The sequence below is a fragment of the Mus caroli genome, unplaced genomic scaffold (assembly GCF_978045245.1).
Source record: "Mus caroli unplaced genomic scaffold, Mus_caroli_1 scaffold_6, whole genome shotgun sequence".
Lineage (NCBI taxonomy): Eukaryota > Metazoa > Chordata > Mammalia > Rodentia > Muridae > Mus > Mus caroli.
In genome coordinates, this window is record NW_028227261.1 from 41265174 (window position 1) to 41287759 (window position 22586).

A 22586-nucleotide genomic window follows, 5' to 3' on the forward strand; every position below is an offset into this window, starting at 1 on the left:
CTATGTTGCTTTTGCACCCTGCACACACTCCTGCAAGGACTGGTTTCTGAGAAAGACGGGGATACAATGGCCTTCTCACCTGGTCCTGGGATCAAAGCCCTATCTGGAGGCCTACTTTCCTCTGGTGGGAAAGGTGCACAGAGGTCTGGGTCTCAGCTCTGATTCCTGCCGAGTGCCAGATTCAGTGCCCTCCCTGGAAGCTGACCCTCCTCTGCCAAGGAAGGTGCCCAGAGGCCTGGTCTCAGCTCTGCCTCCTAGCTGAAGATGAAGGACTGAAGGAACCCTATCAAAGAAGATCTGTTGCTTCTGAGTCCTGTGATTCTGAGATTCTGGATGTGTCAGAATTCCTGTTGGGGAGTCAAGTTGCCTTTGAGATCCTGAGATCCTGGTGTGACCAAGTTCCCGGGATCCTGTGGTCCTGGTTGTACTAGAGCACCTAGGATTAGATCTTCTTCTGGGGGCTGTGAGACTGGCTGCCCAGTTTGTACCCAAGGTAAACTGAAGCAGGCTAGAAGGGACCTGAGCCACTGGTCAGCCTGGGTTCCTGTGTCCCTGGATCATGCTGGTTCCAGTTACTCCCAGTGATGTTGGAACAGGTGTTGTGTCCTCCTCACCCCTGATCCTAAGATCCTGGGTGTGCTAGAGCACATGGGAGTGGAGCTTTCTCTGGGGTTTGAAGGACTGGCTGCCAAGTTCCCTCTACTCTACTTTAGTTCCTCATTTCCTGATTATGTTTTCATAGGAAGTGTGTTTCTTTCTCTGACCTCTCAGACAAGACCATGTTGTCTAAGGTCAGTTACATACGAATCTTACAGTTGTATGAGTGTAGTTATCAAACGTCACATGGGTGAAGCCTCGTAGAACATGTGGAATTCTTATTGCCAGACTAGAGGGGATCCATAATACTAAAGAGCATAGTCGTTTCTAGCCTCCTAAAGTCTCTTATCCCATTAGTCTCTCTCTATACAAAGAGTATAGGAACAACATGCCACATTATGAACTTTATTGTGGGGAAGATGGCAAGACTCTTAAAATGTAAGCTGATAGGTGGAGAATTTGAAGGGGAGATTTATATGGATAGATGAAGTGACAGTCAGGGAAGGTCTGTGTTAGGTTGGTTGAAAATTGGCTCTTTCAGATATTCATGTCCTAATCTTGATAGAACTAAGAACAGGACCAGTATTACCCCTTTAGGCACAAAACAAGCATACACATTGGAAAGATGGAGAAATGATCTGGAGACAGAAGAAGAGATGCTTTAACAATGGTGTTGGATTTTATCACTTAGGAGGGCTCTTGAAACCAAGGAATGCAGATATAGGTAACGGAAAAGTAAAAAGAGGCACAGCGATAACCAAGGAGTGATGGCACTGCAATGACCTCAGCTTCATTCCAGTGAAATCATGAAAAACACTTGATATCTAGAGTCATAAGAGCACACACTTATCTTTTAATTAATTATGACATCAGAATAAAGCCCAAGTTAAGGATAGACAAGCAATAGAAGAGAAGGAAATACATGGAAGAGAAAGGCAGGGTGCAAGTTAGGGAGATCATTAAGATCAAAGGTCAAACATGCAGTCAGGTTAGGGACAGGAAGATAGAAAAGCAAGTAGGGATCCCAGAAGAAGTTGAGAAAGACTGACAGTCAAGGAGACTGGAAGCCCAGCAGAAGGTGGGTGGAGGTGAACAAGGTGAGAAGAAAGAATGAGATGTGAGCAGAAGGACTGGGGAAAAGAGTGAGTGACAGAAAGACAGAATGGCAGGCAGCATGCCATTTGAGTGTCTTGTCCTGTGAAGATTACTGGAGCTTTTTGAGATGCAAGTGGATCCCATTCTTGGACTTCAACACAATTCTTGGTATGGGGATTGGGATTCTGGTGGGATCTGGCAGCAGCTCAAAGCGGAGCAGGGTCAGAGCCACAGCTACCTTCATCTCATTCATCGCAAACTGTTTCCCAATGCAGTTCCTGGGTCAGAAAGGTATGATAAAATTAGTGGCCTCGAGTTTTATTGTGAGCTGTGTAGGCATTGTCCTCTGTGCTCTAGCATAGAGCTGTACACCTAGGGAACTCTTTCATAGGACTCAGCCTGACCCCCTTGCCTTACAAGTCACACATGTATACCTCTACCTTGGGCCTTAATTCTTGATGTCCTGTTTTTTTCTTTGTATTTTTTATTTTGGGGATTATAATATAATTACAACCTTTCTCCATTTCCTATCTTCTCTACAAATTCTTGCATATAACCACCTAACCCACTGCTACCATCCCTGTTCCTCCTCACACAGTCCTTTTCTCCATCCCCCTTCCCCTTCTCTGAGAGGTTTGAGCTCCCCCTTCTGCTATGCCCCCCCAGACTCTGGCACATCAAGTATCTGTAGGATTAAGCATATCCTCTTCCACTGAGGCCAGGCCAGGCAGCCCAATGAGGGAAACATAATTCACAGACAGGCCACAGCTTTAGGAATAACCCCTGCTCAGTTGTTGCAGGACCCACATGAAGACAAAGCTGCACATATGCCTTGTGTGTGTGTGTGTGTGTGTGTGTGTGTGTGTGTGTGTGTGTGTGTGTGTGTGTGCATGTGCATTTCTTATTCCAGCCTGTGTATGCTCTTTGGTTGGTGGTTCAGTTTCTGAGAGCCCCCAAGGGTCTAGGTTAGTTGACTCTGCTGATCTTCCTGTGGAGTTCCTATGCCCTTTGGAGCCCTCAGTCAAGCTCCATCCAATGTTTGATTGTGAGTCTCTGCATCTGTTTTAGCAAGCTGCTGGGTGGAATCTCTCAGAGGATAGTTATGCTAGGCTCCTGTCATGCATGCTAGGCTCATGTCATGTCCTTTCTTGCTGTCTTAATCCTTTACAAATACCCCTCTTTTCTGAAACTGGTTCTAATCCTGCTTTGAGAGAAAAGGAGTCTGCCAATTAGACCAGCTCTTTTAGTATCAGTCTTTGGCTAGTTGACTCTACATAGTAAGAGTTTCTAATCCACCAGTGGGGATTTTTCTGGTCAGGGCAACATGGAGATGAATGGATCACACTCTTAGAAATCATTGTCTTTGGGGCAAAGTAAATATGGTTCTAACATATGAGTCAGATACTTATGGAGAGGTTCCTGGAAAATATACCAGGTTGGAGATCCTCAAGCTCCTGTTTCTCTGCCTCCCATTCAGTGGTGATACACTAGTTCATGCTCAGTCCACAAGCACCCATAGGTCTTTAATTCTATTCCAGGACTATTCCTGTATGTTGCCCTCAGTTTCTGTCTGGACTTTACTGGTTCTCCCCAATTCGCTCTCTTCATATTGACCCTCCTATTGTTCCAAACGCATAGGATAGTGTCTAGATGGCTCAGCTGCAGCCACACCCCCTGTAAGTTATTGCCTCCCCACCTTCTACCTTTCCAGCTCCTATTTATTTCAGCAAATGTTGAGGCCAAAGAGAAACTCTCCACCCCTGCCTCTGTCTCTCTCCCTCTCTGTCCCTCTCTCTATCTCTGTCTCTCCCTCTCCATATTCAAGGCTCAATATAATGAGCAGCTAGTCCTCATCCTTCTGCTCAGGCATGCCTTTGGTGTGCTTCATTGGAAGCCACAGCTCAGTCCAGGGCTTAGGACAGTGACAGGAATGTTGTTCATTTTACTAACTTCTCAGTGAGTAATGGAAACTATCAAAGAAGAAAGAAATGATGTCTGTTTCGTACAGGTGTGGCTGATTCTGTACATGCGCTTTCTGTCCTTGCTGCTAAACTGAAGGCAGGACCCTATGTTTCTACATTTTTGTCACAGCATAGGCCTTGGGTCAGAGAAAAAGAACTTCAGTAAATACTTTTGTTTGGATTTTACTAATTTTAAAAAATGAATTAGAGTACACAAAAAGTAAAAATTTTTATGGCAATTGAACTACCTGATTCTCTTTCATTTGTCAATGATTTTATCATGATTTTTAACTGAGCACTAAGGGGAAGTGTTCACCAGTAGTAAACTTATTTTTGATAAACAATATGCTTACAGCCTGTTCTGTGATAATTGATTAGGCATGGTAGAATGTCACAGAATTGTGGACAAAGAAAGCCTTCTTTTTCTTCATTACTTCTGTGGCAATTCACATTCCACAAGATGACAGAGTTCTTCAGCCTTTACACATTTCATAACAGCTCTCTGCACTGTAATGTTCTAGCTCAACAGCCATTTCAGGAATGTTTGTTAGTGTACACAAAGTACATGTTATAGATAGGTTATGTCTAATGTAGTCTCCCCATTTTTCAAAACTGGTAAGTGGATCACAGCTCTGCAGTGTAATCTTCTCTCCTAATTTTTTTCTTTGGGAAATTAGACATCTTAATATGCAGTAGAAATTTTGTTGGACTAGAAATAAAAACTATATAGAAGAAGACTCATTGGTGTCTACCCTACCACAGAGGGCTCTCAATTTTCCATACATGACTTCAACACAATTATAACAACACAAAAATATTTTTATATTCATTGTTGTGACTGATTGATAAATTAAACATAAGTGGTAGGAAGGGTTGAGAGTGATGGAGACATCCATCAATCCTTTAACATATATAACAGATGAGGGGAACAAATGCCTAAGAGCCAGTTTACATGAGAAAACCTAAGTATGAATATTCATATTCTAGAAATGAATGAAAGTGTCAACATACAGTGAAGTTGGAAACACATACTGACACAAACTTACATTGCCTTTGGGAAGAGTAGTCTGCCAAACCTGCCCCCCCCCAAAGTTGCACCCTTAAATACCAACCCTTTTGGGGGACACAGAAAATGCCTCACACTTACAAACACATGAAGATGTCACATAGGAACTATGGAATCAGAGATACTGGATATGTACCCAGAGACTACTCTTTTCTCCATTCATTACACTCACCTTGCTCCTCCTGAGAAGGGTAGGAATGAGTGGCTGTGTCGGGAAGACCCTGGTGCAAATCGAGAAGGATCAAACACCTGCAGTGTGAATACCAGATTCAGGGAAGGTAGGAGTCAAACTCCTGCTTCCAACTCATGAAGGGACAAAATGTCCAAGAGTGAGAGTGGGAGGAAGTGTTGTTCCCGAGATATCTTCCCCTGACCTTCTCCCATCACCCATTTTACCTCTGGATTTGGCCACACAGTTGGGTTGTGATGAAGGCCATAAAGGGAGAGCATGACATGGATACCTGTGGGGTGAGTGGTACAAAGCATGACTGGTTATGCCAATGGGTAGGGCACTAGTTCCCATATTCTTCAGAGAATATGCACACACAAATGGTTTGCAGGCTGGAGTCATCATTTAAATCACAGAGAAGTAGAGTGGGCTTGTTGAAGCACTGAGTGTGAGTAACTTGCCTAAAATCATGATTCTAGGTGTGAGAACAAGAAAGCAGTTGAGAATCACTATTATATTAAGTGAAATGATAACTCTCTTTTTCATGAAATATCTTTCATGAACTTAGGCCACATTCAACATTCACAGGCAGCTTCCAAAAGCAACTATTGTATGTATACCCATTTTTATATGAGATTCTGGAGCCTCAGCAAGACTTATTATCTTTTCTTCTTCACACACTTCACTGTGGCACAAGAGGAAATCATGCCCAATGATGATTATGTGAATATTTTTCTACCACGATATGTAACTAAGATCTTGTTGTCAGCTAAACTTGACCATCAATTTGAGGGATCCTCAGACAGTGGAATATGTTTCATCCATGGCATGGGAACCCCTAAACTTTTTCATTTCCCTTCATCCATAAAAAGAAACATATCTTCCTAACACTTACCTAGATCTCTTTTATGTCATGTAATAATTTGGCAACTAATGCCTAAAGTCTGAAGTTCAATATAGAGGTTGGCATTTTTCTAAGATTTTTTTCTGAAGTCTAACTGTATGCAAAGCACTTCATACACTACATTCTAACTTAAAGTAAAAATCCTTTCATCACTACTGATAAGGCATGGAAAATCTATAAGAGATTTCACTAGTTTAAAACTGCAGAAGAACCATAGCATTCCCATTCTTCTTTGCCCCTGCTGAATTGGTCTGGGGAGTTCATACCTTTGGGTAAAGAACGTCCATCCGGAAAGGTGACAGGTGAGCTGAGCTCTCTGCTCACACTTGGTACAGGTGGGTAGATCCTCAGGGCCTCCTTGATGCACATGGTAGTATAGGGCATCTTGTCCAGGTCATTCCTGAAATGAGGCCCATCCAAAAGTCACACAGAGCTGGGACAGCCAGGAGCTTCCCATTACCAAAAAACAGAAATCTCATCCATCTTGAGCATCCACTCACCAGGTGATAGAAGCCCCATCTCCTAGGAGACTTTGGATCTCCTTCCTGCATCTCTCTTGATGTTCAGTATTTGTGGCCAAAGCATAGAAGATCCAGGAGATACCACTAGCTGTGGTGTCATGGCCCTCAAACATGAAAGTATCCACTTCAGCACGAAGGTCCTTATCAGATAAGCTTCTTCCATTTTCCATCTGGATAAGACCACAGATGAGAGAGTAATGTTTGTTTCTTATGCTCTGATTCTAGGTCAAGCCTCAAGTCTCTCATCTGGTTTCATACACTCACTCTTGCAAACAGGAGGATGTCCAGGAAATCCAATCGTCTTTTCTTCTTAACCTTTTCCAACTCTTCCTCATCCTGAAGTTGACTCCTCCTTGATTTGATCACTTGATCTGTCAAAGGATAATAGTTACCAGGAAAAGATGAAAGCACAACTCCTAAGAGGCCCATATACCCTCTTTCCCAACCTCTACTCCTACTAGAGGCCAGGATGTATATCATCAAGGTAAGATAGCTGGGTAAGATGTGAGAAGCCAGCATACCTGACAGAGATCAGGCTGCGCCTAGAGATTACAACTGGAGAAGATCCTTTTGGATCCTGCTGGGATGATTTCATTTAATATCACCAATGTGATGGCACAGGTAACTACTACACATCATCCAATATCCTACATCTTAGCTTCTTTGTACTAGGAAAGTACCCAACATGAATTCATCTTACATCCTTCAGAGGACCAAAGGACTTGGCTCTGCCTCAGAATTATGGTTGGCCTCTTTAGGCTGACCTTGGTAAGAGGGGAGAGAAAAGAAACAGACAGAACCTGTGTGATCATGGGCAAGTTGGCAGGCACTGTTGGCCCAGCAGCCATTAGAGGAAACTCTGTAGATGATGTCATTCTGGTGAAAGATGTTCCGCACACGGAGAAAAAAGAGATTGTTCAGGTCGTCAACTGCCTGGATATAGGACTTGTATTTTCTGTGAATACAAAGGAACAGAACAGTGATGAGGAGATATGACCCACAGACAGAGTGGTAATTTCCTTAATTTGGACAGAGATGATTCTAGGATGTATGTTGTTTCTTTCTTTAAACTCCTGCAACCACCATGTCTTTAGAAGATGGCTTCGTATTCAGGCTTCCATCTATGTGGAAATCTGCAGTATATCTGCGACAGAATAGAGAATCTTGTGTTTGTGGACAGTAGTATCTAAGCTGTTCCATCTACTTCTCAAGTGAGGCCACATCAGTGTGCAAGACCAAAGAGTCTATAGTTCAGGGATATTCCTGACCTGTCCAACTGGACACTGCCCTCGTGGCTGAAGGCACACTTCATGATGGTGTCCAAGGTCATCAAGGTGATGTGTTGAAAGATCTCCAGGGTGGAATCCTGGCCAACAATCTGTTCCCATTTATCCTGTAATAGAAGTAGAGAACTGAATCCAAGTCTCCCAGAAGGCTAGTGCTAACTAGAACAGACTCATTTCCTTCATCTCTAGATATGATTTTATGACTCCCCATATCAGATGTTGTGAAGGCTGATTTTCATTGTCAACTTAGTTAAATTAAGAAACTCCAGAGGGACTCCCTGTGAACACAGGATGTTCTGATCAGGGAAGTAGGTAGGCTAATTGCATATGTTTACTTTCCTCTGCAAATCTTCACTTCCTCCTTTCCTCTAAGTCCAATCCCCTAGTCTCATGCTGAGCTTCTTTCAGAATTCTGCTGTTGCCTGTCCCTTTCTGCTCACATCCTGGTGGAACACCCTGCTTTCCTCCATCTTGTAAAGCCCTTCAAGCTCATCTCTATTTCTAAGTCTCAGGTCCCAATACTCAGAAACACATTTTTCCTGCAACCCCCAGTGCCCATACCTATCAGGACCTCAAAAGATTTTTTAACAGACAAAACACAGCCCCAACTTTCTCCTAAAAACCAGATAGAAAACAGAAACTGAGGAACCTATTCAACAAAGACAAGATCAGTTATCACCACCTAGAATTATAATCTCTCCAATCTCAGATTTCTAGCTGCCAGCATAAAACCACAAACAATAACAGCCAGGACAATATGTCCTGAAACTCTGCCACAGCTGGTCCTGAGTATTCCAATATAGTTAAAGTTCAAGTGAAAGACCTTAAAACACCCTTTATGAATCCAATAGAGGTCCTTAAAAAGAAAACATATAAACTCCTTAAATAAATCTATGAGAGCACAGCAATAAGTGGAATAAAATGAACAAAACCACTCAAGTCCTGAAAGTGAAAATAGAATCAATAAAGAAAACTTAGGGAAATCTGTAAATAGAAAATTTAGGAACTCCAACAGGTAACAGGGAGGCAAGAATCACCAACAGAATACATGAAATGGAAAAGAGAATCTCAGACACTGAAGATACATAGATGAAATTAATACATCAGTCACAGAAAATGTTGAATCTAAAAAATTCCTGGTACAAAACATCCAAGGAATCTATGATACCACAAAAGACCAAATCTAATAATAATAGGGACAGAGGAAGGAGAAAAAACTCAGGTCAAAGTCAGACAATATTTTCAACAAAATCATAGAAGAAAATTTCCCTAACCAAAAATGGAGATGTCTATCAAAGTATAAAAAGCATACAGAACCCCAAATACATTGAACCAGAAAAGAAAGTCCCCTCAGCACAATAATCAAAACACTGAATGTACAGAAAAAAGAAAAAAATATTAACAGCTGCAAGAGGGTTGACTTCAGAAGGGCCTGAATAAATGTCCTGCAGACTATAAAAGACCATAAATGTCAGCTCAGACTACTGTACCCAGCAAATTTTTCAATAACTACAGATGAAAAATAAGATATCGCATGGTAAAAACAAATTTAAATCAGTATCTTTCTAAAATCTAGCCCTACAGAAGATGCTAGAAAGTAAACTCCAAACTAAGAGGTTATCTACATCAAAGAAAATACAGGGAGTAAATACTCTCAAACCAACAAAGTAATAAAAGGGAAACATCTCTCTCTCTCTCTCTCTCTCTCTCTCTCTCTCTCTCTCTTTCAAACACACACACACACACACACACACACACACACACACACACACACACCACTACCAACAGCAACAACACCAAAATGACAGGATTCAAATATCACTGGTCATTGATATTTCTCAACATCAACTATCTGAATTCCTCAATAAAAGGACTAAAAGAGTGTATGTGGAAAGAGGATCCATACTTCTGCTGAATCCAAGAAACAAATAGTAACATTATGTCAGGGTAAATGGATAGGGAAAAAAAAGTTATTCCAAGCCAATGCACCTAAGAAACAAGGTGATGTGGTCATTTTTTTATCTGCCAAAATAAATGTCAAACAAAATTTATTAGATGAGCTAGGGAAGGACACTATGTACTCATCAACGGAAAAATCAACAAAGATGACATTATAATTCTTAACATCTATGCCACAAACACAAGAGCACTCATGTGTATAAGAAAAAATTACTACAGCTTAAATCACATATTGAGACTACCACATTGATAGTGGGAGACTTTAATACCCTACCCTCACCAATCATCCACACAAAAACTAAACAGAGAAATGCTGGCACTGACATTATAAACCAAATGGACCCCACATATTTACAGAACATTTTGCCTAAAACCAAAAGAATGACCTTCTTCTTAACACCTCATCTAACTTTCTTCAAAACTGGCCATACATTTGGATACAAAACAAGTCCCAAAAGATGCAAGAAAATTTAAATAATACCCTGCATCCTATCTGATCACCATAAGCTAAAGCTGTATATCACCAACAATAGAAACACAGAAAAATTACAAACTCATAGAAGCTGAATAACCCACTCACAAAAAATAGGTCAAGACAGAAATTAGAAAGAAATCAAAGTCTTTCTAGAGTTGAATGAAAATGAACATACAATAGAGCAAAATGTATGGAACAAAATAAAGCAGTGCTACGTGGGTAAGTTTACACTAAAAAATTAGAAAGATCCCATACTAGCAACTTAACAACACATTAGAAAATTTTAGGACAAAAAGAAAAAATGACACCCAAAGCTGTAGGCAGTAAGAAATAAACTCAGAGCTGAAATCAATAAAGAAGAAACAAACAAACAGATCGAGAGATCAGGAAAAAAAGAGTTGGTTCTTTTAGAAAATCAATAAGATTGACAAACCCTTATCCAAATTAACTAAGATAGCTGAGAGAGAGAGAGAGAGAGAGAGAGAGAGAGAGAGAGAGAGAGAGGATGCAAATAAATGAAAATAGAAATGAAAAAGTAGACATAACCACAGATTTCAAGGAGGCCCCAGATATTTATATGAAAATACTTTTTAAAAAATAAACAAAAAATGAACAAAAACACCTGTGCTTCACTTGATTGGAAAAATTTAAAGAAATGGATATCTGTCTCATTATTTACTACTCACCAAAGTTAAATCAAAGCCAGATAAGCAATTTAAATATAACTACAACCCTTACTGAAATATGTCAGTACAAGTCTCCCTACCTCAAAAATAAAAAACAACAAACAAACAAACAAACAAACAAACAAATGCCCAGGGCTAGATTTAGCACAGAATTCTACCAGACTTTCAAAGAAGAGTTAATGCCAATATTCCTCAAATCATGCCACAAAACAGAAACAGAAGGAATTTTGCTGAGTTCATTTTATGAGGCCACAATTATTTACCCTGACACCTAAATCACATAATGACTCAAGAAGGAAAGGGCGATTATAGACCAATTTCCCTTATAGATGAAAAAAATATTCAATAAAATACTTGTGACTGAATCCAAGCACATACAAAAAAACCGTTTCACAATGATCAAGTAGGCTTCATCCCAGAGATGTAGGGATGGTTTAGCACATGAAAATCTGTCAATAAAATCCATAATGTAAACAGACTGAAAGGCAAACACACGTAATCATCTCATTAGATTCAGAATGGGTCATTGACAAAATTCAACATTGTTTCATAATAAATGTCCTGAAGAGATTAGGGATATCTAAGGGACATAGCTCAACACAATATAGGCACTTTACAACAAGCCCATAGACAATATCAACTTAAGTGGGGAAAAACTCAAAGCAATTCCATTAAAATTAGGAACAAGTTTATGTTGTCCACGCTTTTCATACCTATTCAATATAGTACTTGAAGTTTTTGCTAGAGCAATAAGAGAACTAAAGTGTATCAAGGAGATACAAATAAGAAGGGAAGAAGTCAAAATATCTTCATTTAAAGATGATATGATAGTATTTATAAGTGACTCAAAAATTTCCACAGGAAACTCCTACAGCCAATAAACACTTTCGGTAAAATAGCAGGATACAAAACCAACTCACAAAAAATCAGTAACCCTGCTAAATACAAGAGACAGACAGTCTAAGGAAAAAATCTTGGAAACAACACCTTTTACTGTAGCCTCAAATAATGATAAAAAATATCTTTAAGTATCTGTCATCCAGAAGGACTTGTATGATACAAACTTTAAATCACTGAAGAAAGAAATTAAAGAAGATATCAGGGGCTAGAAGGTGTCTCATGCTCATGGTTCAGTATGATTAAAGTAGTAGAAGTGGATATTCTACCAAAACCTATCTACAGAGGCAATGTGATCCCTGTCAAAACTTCAATACAATACTTCACTGAAAAGACAATTCTCAGCTTCATATAAAAACATGCACATATACAAACATCCTCTCTCTCTCTCTCTCTCTCTCTCTCTCTCTCTCTCTCTCTCTCACACACACACACACACACACACACACACACACTTACACACACAAGACAAGGATAGCTAAACCACCTATGAATCATATAAGGACTGTAGTTCAAAATACCAAGCATGATACTGGCACCAAAACAGGAACATTGATAAAAGAAATAAAATTGAAGACATGAATATAAGAGCCACCCCACAATGCTCAGAGGCAGCTCCACTACCAGGAGCTCCAACACACCCAGGATAAGAGGTGAGGAGGTGAGGAGGACACAACATCTGTCCCAAACAGTGGGAGTAACACAGGTAAACAGCTAGAAGCCCTTAAAGAGGAAACACAAATCTCTTAAAGAGTTACAGTAAAACACAATCAAAAAGGCGAAGGAAAGGAACAAAACCATCCAGGATCTAAAAATGGAACTAAAAACAATAAAGAAATCACAAAGGGAGACAACCCTGGAGTTAGAAAACCTAGGAAAGAGATCAGGACTCATAGATGCAAGCATCACAAGCAGAATACAAGAGACAGAAGAGAGAATCTCGGGGCAGAAGATGCCATAGAAAATATTGACACAACAGTAAAAGAAAATGCAAAAAGCAAAAAGCTCCTAACCCAAAACATCCAGAAAATCCAGGACAAAATGAAAAGACCAAACCTAAGGATAATTGGTATAGAAGAGAGTGAAGATTCCCAACTTAAAGGGCCAGTAAATATCTTCAACAAAATTATAGAAGAAAACTTCCCTAACCTAAAGCAAATGATGCCCATGAACATACAAGAAGGCTGCAGAACTCTAAATAGACTCAACAAAAAACAAAGTTCCTCCTGTCACGTAATAATCAAAACACCAAATGTACTAAACAAAGCAAGTATTTTAAAAGGAAAAAGGTCAAGGAACATATAAGGACAGACCAACAGATTTATACCAGACTTCTTACCAGAGACTATGAAAGCTAGAAGATCGTGGGACGTTGTCATACAGATCCTAAGAGAACACAAAGTCCAACCCAGGCTACTATACCCAGCAAAACTCTCAATCACTATAGATGGAGAAAACAAATATTCCATGACAAAACCAAATTTACACAATATCTTTCCACAAATCCAGCCCTACAAAGAACAAGAGATAAAAAATACCAACACAAGGAGTGAAACTACACCGTAGAAAAAGCAAGAAAGTAATCTTTCAACCAACCCACACAAACTTAATTCCACCTCTAACAAAAAAAATCAAGAAGTAACAATCACTTTTCCTTAATATCTCTTAATATGAAAATTAATATTACCAACATATCCTAATCAATTGAAATTCGAAAATATGAGGAATTAGAAATTTGTTGGCTGTCATCCAGTGGTCTCTCTAATTTGGTAATGGGAGAAATATGTCCAGTATTGTAAAATCCATATACATTTTCTGCTTGTTTGTTCCTGACAGGGTCATGCTGTGTGCCACATAATGATCTTGTAGTCATGCTTCTCCTATTCAGCCTCTCTATTAGTAGGATTGTTTATTTGATGTTTTTACACTATACTATGGTTTTCAGGACAGCTTATGTATTTCAAATTTATTTATACAGCCAATAGAAATGTGGGCAATTAATTTGGGAGGTGACTTGTAAGAGAACATCAAAGAATGAGACAGAATGCTTTGCTTGAAGTTTATAATTATTGTATCAATTTTGAAGAAGAGGACCTTATAAGTTACTCTTATTCTGAGATGAATGCTTTTCAAAATCATCACAGCCATTGAAACAGAACCTTACCATCACCTAACATCTGTGCTACCCTCCAAGCAGAACCATCGTTCATTGAAACAATTGATGAATGACTTCATGCATAAACCATGTTAATATACACACTATTTCTGAAATGAATGTAACCTGTTCCCTGTGGGCTGAGAATGACAAAAGATAGTCAAATATCTTTCACCGTAGCAGGAAATCTGTATCCAAAAATCATGCTTACAGTTCATTCTTTGGTGCAGCAGGACTGTCAACTCTTAGCTTATCTACTATGAAGGTAAAATCCTTCGGTGATGTAAGAGATATTCCAGTATAGCCTATGAACTCCACTGTCCAAAAACTGTTCTTATTTTGTGTTTGTACCACAGTAAGAGCCAAGATTTTAAGCTCTACTAAAAACAAAACAAACCAATAAACAAAAAGATTTTATCTGTTTATGTTCATTAAAAAACTTATAGTGATATATTATTTTAAAATATACAGTTAATAAAATTGGAGCTATTTGAAATTTACTTGAATAAAACATATGTATTTTCAGTATTGCTATAGACAAACATCTACATAAGACTGTTCAATTGATTGTTGCTTTATATCAAACAAGTTTTATAATACTCATTTTCATTGATACAATATTTTATAAATTTTACAGACTTTGATAAAAAAATGAAAGATATTGCAGGTTTTGAAGGGAGGGCTCTCTGGGAGGAGTTGGGGTACAAAAGAGAAAGAAGAATGTGATGTAAGTCTATTTACTCAAAGTATGTATTTAAATGTTAACAAATCCAGATAAATAGAAATTATGTATCTTTTCTCACCACAATGCAATAAAACTTAAATCAAAGGAAAAAAAGACATGAACAGAGATCCACATACCTATGAACACCTGACTTTTCCTATATATATGCCAGAAACACACACCAGAACGAAGACAGCACCTTCAACAAATGGTACTGGACAAACTGGATGGCTACATGTAGAAGAATCCAAATAGATCCATACTTACCACCTTACACAAAACTCAACTTCAAGTGTATCAAAGATCTCAAGATAAAAACAATCACACTGTATTTTATAGAATAGAAAATGGGAAATAGCCTTGAATTTATTGGCACAGGAAGAGGTTCTCTGATCAGAGCACTCAGCACAGGTACTAAGATCAACAATTAATAAATGAGACTTCATGAACCTGAGAAGCTGCTGCATGGCAAAGGACACCATCATTTGGATAAGATGGTAGTGTACAGAATGGGAAAAGATTCTTACTAACTATACATCAAATAGGGAGCTAATACTTAAAATATATGAAGAACTTAAGAAGCTAGGTGTCAAAAAGTGAATAACCCAATTAAAATGGGTACATACCTGAAAAAATCTCAATAAAGAAAACTCAAATGGCTGAGAAACATTTAAAGAAATGTCCAACATCCTTAGTCATCAAAGAAATGCAAATCAAATCTACTATGAGATTCCATCTTATACCTGTAAGGATCCATCCCATATACAGTCACCAAACCCAGACACTATGGCAGATGCCCACAAGTGCTTGCTGACAGGAGCCTGATATAGCTGTCTCCTGAAAGTCTCTGCCAGTGCCTAACAAATACAGAGGTGGATACTCTCAGCAACCATTGGACTGAGCACAAGGTTCCCAGAGGAGGAGCTGGAGAAAGGACCAAAGGAGCTAAAGGAGCTTGCAGCCCCATAGGAGGAACAACAATATGAACCACCCAGTACCCCCAGAGCTCCCTGTGACAAAATCACCACGCAAAAAGTACACATGGAGGGACCCATGGCTCCAGCTGTATATGTAGCAGAGAATGGCCTTGTTGGACATCAGTGGGAGGAGAGGCCCTTGGTCTTGAGAAGGCTTGATACCCCAGTGTAGGTACATGCCATGAGAGGGAAGCAGGAGTGGGTGGGTTGGTGAGCAGTTCGAGGGGAAGAGGATAGAGGGTTTTTGGAGGGGAAACCAGGAAAGGGGATAACATTTGAAATGCAAATAAAGAAAATATCTAATAAAAAAAAAGAATGGCTTAGACCAAAAAACAAGTGTCAACTCATGCTGCTTGCTAATGATGTGTAATAAGGGGAACAGTCATCCATTGCTGGTGGGAGCACAAACTTGTAAAGCCACTATGGAAAGCAGTGTGATAGTTCCTCAGGAAGATAGGAATTGATCTACCTCAAGATCCAGGTATTGCACTCTTAGGCATATACCCAAAGAATGCTTCATCCTACCACAGAGACACTTGCTTAACCATGTTCATTGCTGCTCTATTCATAATAGCCAGAATTTGGAAACAATCTAGAAACCTTTCAACAGAAGAATGGATGATTAGAATGTACATTTACACAATGAAGTATTACTCAATCACTAAAATAATGACACCATGAAGTTTTCAGGCAAATGGATGGAACAACCAAGAAGACAAACATATGTATTTTCTTATGTGTGTATATCAGTTGTGAAGTCAATGATAATCAATCTACAACCCATAGAACTACAGAGGTTAAATATAGAGTAAATGACAAAAGGGAACAGATAAATCTTGTGCCTTCTCTTGGGCACTTTCTCTTCTGTTGGTTTGTTTTGTCCACATTCCATGTTATAGTTTTGCTTTATCTTATTTTATTCTGTTATATTTTTTTAAAAATTGGATGAATGAATGAATGAATGAAATCCTAGACAGTAGTGTAAAAGTTAACAACTGTCATTTTTGCCTACTGAGAGAGGGAAAATAGTTTTCCCTAATCAAGTGACACTGGGTATATCAATTACTCCATTGTAGGTCTTACGTTTAGGAGTATTTGACCAACATATGACAGGCTCCATGGTGTGTGTGTGTGTGTGTGTGTGTGTGTGTGTGTGTGTGTGTGTGTGGTGTATGTGTATGTATGCCTTTACTTGGTTACAGTTTGATGCGGTTTTGAGGGGTTATTTTGTTTCCTTTGTTTGGGGGTTTGATTTATAACAGGTTTTTGTTTGATTTTGAAAAATAACTTGAAGTTGAGTGGGTAGGGACAGGGAGAGGATCTAAAAGGACTTGGAGGAGGGGAAGAATATGATTAAAACATACTTAAATTTAAGGATTGCTTTAAGAACGACACAACTCCAACTGTCAATGCTGTCTTTCATTGTGCTGGACTCTTCCTAATTCAATTTCCTTCATGTTTCAGGCCCTCCCCTATCATTGTTCCCTTCATCCTGGTTCATTTTCAAAAACTATGAAAACACAGAAATCTTTACAGTAAATAGAGAATTACTGTCTTTTAGAAAAAGAGAAGGGACTTTTTAAAATCCAACCTTAGGATGACTTCATATTCTTTTATCTTATCACAACAGTGGATTAATAAAAGAGTCATTAACTTTTACTTAGTGAATCAAATATCATGTTTCCAGGGTTAACATCTGGGTCCAAGCTTTACCCTGCTGCAGAAGATACTATTGTTGCAAACGTGTCAGAAGGAAAGAAACATGCTGTACGTATTGGAGTCCTGAAGATATATGCAGAACATTTTGAGAAAGTCAACAAAGGAATTAGCATTGAAAATATCCATTATTTAAATGATATGCTATGGCATAGGAAGATATATAAATGAGCCTCAAAAGGAATGTGCTTGGGCTAAATCTGGATATTGTGCTATATCTGTGTTTGTGTCTGTGTGTGGCAGCATGAAGACAATGCCTCTGCCCCTATGTTCAATAAATTCTTCAGATGATAAAACAAATAATCATTGCTTTAAGTAATAAAATTATAATAATAAATAAACACACTTTAGCCTCCCCTCAAAAAAAAAAAGACAGACAGACAGACAGACAGACAGACAGAAAGAAAGAAAGAAAGAAAGAAAGAAAGAAAGAAAGAAAGAAAGAAAGAAAGAAAGAAAGAAAAGAAAAGTAGAATCAACTTAGGGAGTAAGAACTTCTTTGAATGGGAACACAACACTTCTCTGGGCCAGGGTTCTAGACTAAATAGAAAGGGAAAAAGAGAAAGTCAAGGCAGTGTTGGTCTTCCTCTTTCTGTCTTCCTGGTTGGGATCATGAAACAACTCCTCATGCTTTCTCCACTTTGGCACCTCTTCTCAGGTCTAAAAACACATCTACAAGAAATGACTAGTACAGACATCTTTTAGAAAATTAAGTGTAAATAAATAACTCATACCCATTTTTCAGGGGGAAAAATTGAAATTAAACATATCTTCACTTTGAATTTTATAAATCAGTTATAACTTTTTAGTTGATGAAAGGTACATAAGAGAACTCTTCATATTTCTGCTAGATGAATGAAACTTGAAAGAACTAATAGAAACTCAAATATGAGAATAAAATAGTTAATGAAAGGAAAGTCCATGGGCCTGCCCATGTGTTTCTAATGGGTATAATTTTGATCTTTAACTCTTTCTCATTCATCAAAAGTTTAATGAACACTATAAAGTCAGAAATTAGAGTCATGAGAGGTATGGTGGTACATCACATTTGTCTGTGTGAATATGGCTCTGGTGTGCATTTCACTGTGAGTATCTTTCAATTATGTAGAAGCTCTGAGACCCAGAATAGAGTGACATTTTGGGGAGTAGCCCTGGTCACTGAAACTGCCATACCCAAGACATACCAGGAGAGAGACAGCTAGCATTGTTGTCTGGCAAGATTCACCATTTATCAAGCATGCTGTTAGACTTGGACATGTACACACTATGATTTCTCTTTTCTCCTCCTCTCCTCTCCTCTCCTCTCCTCTCCTCTCCTCTCCTCTCCTCTCCTCTCCTCTCCTCTCCTCTCCTCTCCTCTCCTCTCCTCTCCTCTCCTCTCCTCTCCTCTCCTCTCCTCTCCTCTCCTCTCCTCTCCTCTCCTCTCCTCTCCTCTCCTCTCCTCTCCTCTCCTCTCCTCTCCTCCCCTCTCCTCCCCTCCCCTCCCCTCCCCTCCCCTCCCCTCCCCTCCCCTCCCCTCCCCTCCCCTCCCCTCCCCTCCCCTCCCCTCCCCTCCCCTCCCCTCCCCTCCCCTCCCCTCCCCTCCCCTCCCCTCCTTTTCCCTTACCCCATTTCCCTCCCACCCCACACTGTTCTTCTCTGTAGCATTGACTATTGTGAAACTTATTTCACATTATGGATTGTTATTCCATGTGACTGTGTCTGATGGTTTTTATTGTAAAGAGTAGAATCTGAGTTTGTGTTGTGAATGGGTTGTAGGCATCAGAGTGAAAGACAAAGAAAGAGGGGACACACACACACACACACACACACACAAGACTCACCAGCATTACACGAACAGAGTCTGCCATGATTTCCGTATACGGCTTCAGAATGTCATAGTGGAAAGCTGGGGTCAACATTCGTCGGTGCTGAAACCATGTCTGTCCATCCAGCAGAAGCAAACCATACCCTGTGCAGAGATGGCTGTGTGAAATGAGTGTATGAACAATGGGGTTTGAAGACTGGGGGTAGTTTGGAGAGTCAAACATTGAAGATCTTGGAAGAACAGGAAGACAAATGGAAAAAGCCTAATATTTTACAACATGTTTTCCCCGGTTGGCCTGGTACATATGATGAGACCATGAAAGCTACAGGATAAAGATTCAAATTAGTGAGGGAAGGACATACATGTCAGGCTGAGAATGTTTGTAAATAGGAGACACAGACACACAAGGAGGAGGTTAACATCTGGTAAGAAGAGAAACTAGGTTAAATGCAACATTACATCTTGAAGATTGTTCCCATTGCTCAGTGAGTCAAGGTAACAATCTTGACAAACTCAAGTGGAGAGTGACCACAATTGATACTTATATGGCTGTACATACCAATCCAGGGAGCTAGAAATCTGTAGGAACCATGAGCTTTTGGGTCTGAAAAAAAGGGGAGGCATTAATTAGAAACAAGATGACTGCAGATAAGATCAGAGAGAGAGAGAGAGAGAGAGATGAAATCTTGATAACTGTCCTTTGCCTCCTGCTAGTTCCCATTGTCTCCCATCCCCTTCTATCCACCTTGACAGTTTGGCTTAGGAATACAACCATCCTGCACCAGGAGCTATTCATCCCCAGGATTAGAGTGGTAAAGTAGCAAGCAACATAGATTATATTATGTCCTCCACTCTGAAGAATAAAAGCCTTGTGGTTGGTTTTACTGCAGTGGCTTGGTTATCTATGATACAGAACAGAAACAATTAGAAGATTCAAACTCAAGTAACTATACATATGAAATTTACTTTTATATAACTGATCACCCCCATTTAGTTCTAAAATGTAAATGAAATGAACTCATACTACTCTTTTAAGGTTACAGTAGTAAGTACAAACAAGTATTAAATAAATATTGCTGAGCATATGCTAGGAAAAATGAAAGGTACTGTTTTGGCATTAGTAACTGAACCATCACTTCTTCCTGTAATTTCATGGACTCAGGCATAAACCCAGAATAGAAAATCCACAATGGTGGGTGAGGGCGTTTCACTCTCACCTGATCTCCCCAGAATCAGCTTCATGTAGTCAGGGTCATACACTTGAATGCGCATTTTGCTTCCCCAGAGCCACTGTGGACAAGCACTTGGGAAATTCTTAATCCTAGTTAGAATATCTTGAAGATCCTGGTCCTTTAAGATCTGATATCAGTAGAAAAATGAATCACTGACAATACTTCATGCCACATGTGGTGATTTATATATGTAATCCTAACACACACTTGGGGGGATGAAGCCTGAAGATCTCTGCTGGTACAAGGCCAATATAGGCTACATAGTGAGTTCAAAGCCAGCCTGGGCTACCTTGCAAGACATTGCTGTGTAACAAAACAAAACAAAACAAAAAAAACCCAAACAAACAAAACCTCCACTGTAAAATTTGAAAATCCTTTTGTTTTAGTTATTGGTTCTAAATAAAGGGAAGAACAACCACAGGGACACAGTGAAGATGGCTTAACAGAACCTAGGACTGGAGCAGAGCTTGATGGCCTATCTATGGTGTCATCCAAACCTTTGCCCTCTTCTAGGAACTGATATGACCATATGCTGTGGCCCTGTTAGATGAAGCTGTATTTCCCAGAATCTGGCCCCGAACCTCAGCTATGGCTCAAATTCCACATACTCGTATCTCCTTTTAAATGTGGTCAATATGTAACCCTTTTCATGTGCTCCTCTCTGCAACCTTTGACCTAGTTCTGTCTCCATCCCCTCAGAGGTGACACTTTAAGCCCTACCCAGCCCCTAGGCTGCTTTCTTCTTACATTTCTGGAGACTGTACAATTGTGTCAGGATCTTGGTTGAGCACTGAGGTATACAGTGCACTTAGCAACATGGAGCACACACTACAGGGTATGCAGGAGGAGGTCCCATAAATCAACAGACTTTGAATAACAGTGCATCTCTAGCAATGGTCCCTCACCTGAAAAACCACTTTTTTGACCCTCAGGATTTCAGCCTATAAATCATTTACTGAGGCAACTTTTTTTCAGTCTAAGTAAACATATAGGGTTAGTCTTTTTACCCAATAGTAAAGTGAGTCCGTTTAGGGCACTAGGCACCTCCTGTGATTCCTGCCTGTTGTTACCATACACAGGACAGATTCTACCACACTTGTAGCCATGTTCTCAGACAAGCTCTATGCCAGGGGAAGAGGATGGTAGAGAAATGGGGGCAAGGAACCTCAAGAAGCCTAGCTTATTTAGAACAGGTGAGGCTGTAGGTGTTGCTCAGCCTGGAAATAAAAAGGCTTGGGTAGGACCAACCACAAGCTCCTGAGTCTGGGGCTCTTTTTAGAACAGATGACAGATCTGCACAAATGAGCAGCTCTTAACTGCCAATAGCAAGACCAGGCAGGTTATTTTGATCTGTGAGTCCCTGTTGCTGGAGTGAGCCCAGCCTGAGATATATCCTATCCTGAGCCTGCTGTCCCAGGAAGAACCTGTGCCTGTTTTATAACAAGCTCTGTTTTGTAAGTTTGATGCTTATTCTCTGAACGCCTCATCTTCCCTGCTCTCCCACCCACCCATCTCTTTCCTTCCTACCTTGTGTCCAAAGAGCCAGTGAGAAGGTGGGGATGGGAACTGCTGAGTACTGCTGAGTAGCCATTGCCTGTGCAGGTAGAGCTGGGCTGTCTTGAAGAGCAGCAGGAGCAGGCTGAACACAGAGGCTACTTGAAGGAACTCATAGATGCTTCCTGGGAATCTGATGGAGCTCAGAGCAGAGGCACTCATTATACAACAACTTCTGGATCACCAACTCTCCTTCACTTTCACTGAACACCCTCCTGTCTGCAAACCCCAGGAGGGTTTGCCCCACCTACTTGGGGGAGGGAGAAGGGTGTGAGCAGAGCTTGATTTCAAGACCAGGGTTGATGAACCTGAAGAGCCTCCTTTGGGGAGCAATGATATGAAAGACATATTAGGTGACAGTGGTAAGTGTCACTTTATCCACACAGTTCACAAATATTTGTGTAAATATTTGAAGTATTTACAGAAAGAGCTGGCAGAAGATGAATTCAAGGAGTTCAGGGTTTATTTTATTAAAAGTTTGTTATAAGTGGATTTTGTACTGTTTCTAAGATTTTAGGGATGAAAACTATGATAAATAGGTAAATTGAGGGTTTAGGTGGGGAAAACTCAAAAACTCATTGAACGCATGTGGTAGGATTTCCTACAGGAAGTCCAAGCTGTCTCTACCAGGACCCTCTGACATACCCTCCATTCATGTTGCATTCACCATCCAATCATGACTTACAGTGATTGTGCTGGTGAAAGATGCATTGAACCTGAATTCAGAAAGCTTAAAACCAATGTCAGCTTCACTACATACGCAGACAGCAATGTTACTTCCCGGAGCTCAGTGTCTTCTTTTGTT

General features: G+C 39.9%; 1 protein-coding gene and 1 pseudogene across 1 annotated transcript; one reads left to right on the forward strand and one right to left on the reverse strand.

Moving 5' to 3' along the window:
- Positions 1–1000: 1000 nt before the first annotated feature.
- LOC110293391 (cytochrome P450 4A12B) lies at positions 1001–22008 on the reverse strand. Its single transcript, XM_085839072.1, has 12 exons — positions 21755–22008; positions 20213–20354; positions 19555–19599; positions 19012–19139; positions 7582–7706; positions 7114–7268; positions 6578–6684; positions 6293–6483; positions 6059–6192; positions 5116–5180; positions 4892–4968; positions 1001–1970 (listed from the first exon to the last, which is right to left on the reverse strand). Exons 1-12 carry the CDS (start codon positions 21941–21943, stop codon positions 1802–1804), a joined length of 1527 nt encoding a protein of 508 aa, XP_085695198.1. The 5' UTR covers positions 21944–22008; the 3' UTR covers positions 1001–1801.
- LOC147004230 (malignant T-cell-amplified sequence 1 pseudogene) lies at positions 16150–17359 on the forward strand (annotated as a pseudogene).
- Positions 22009–22586: the final 578 nt, after the last annotated feature.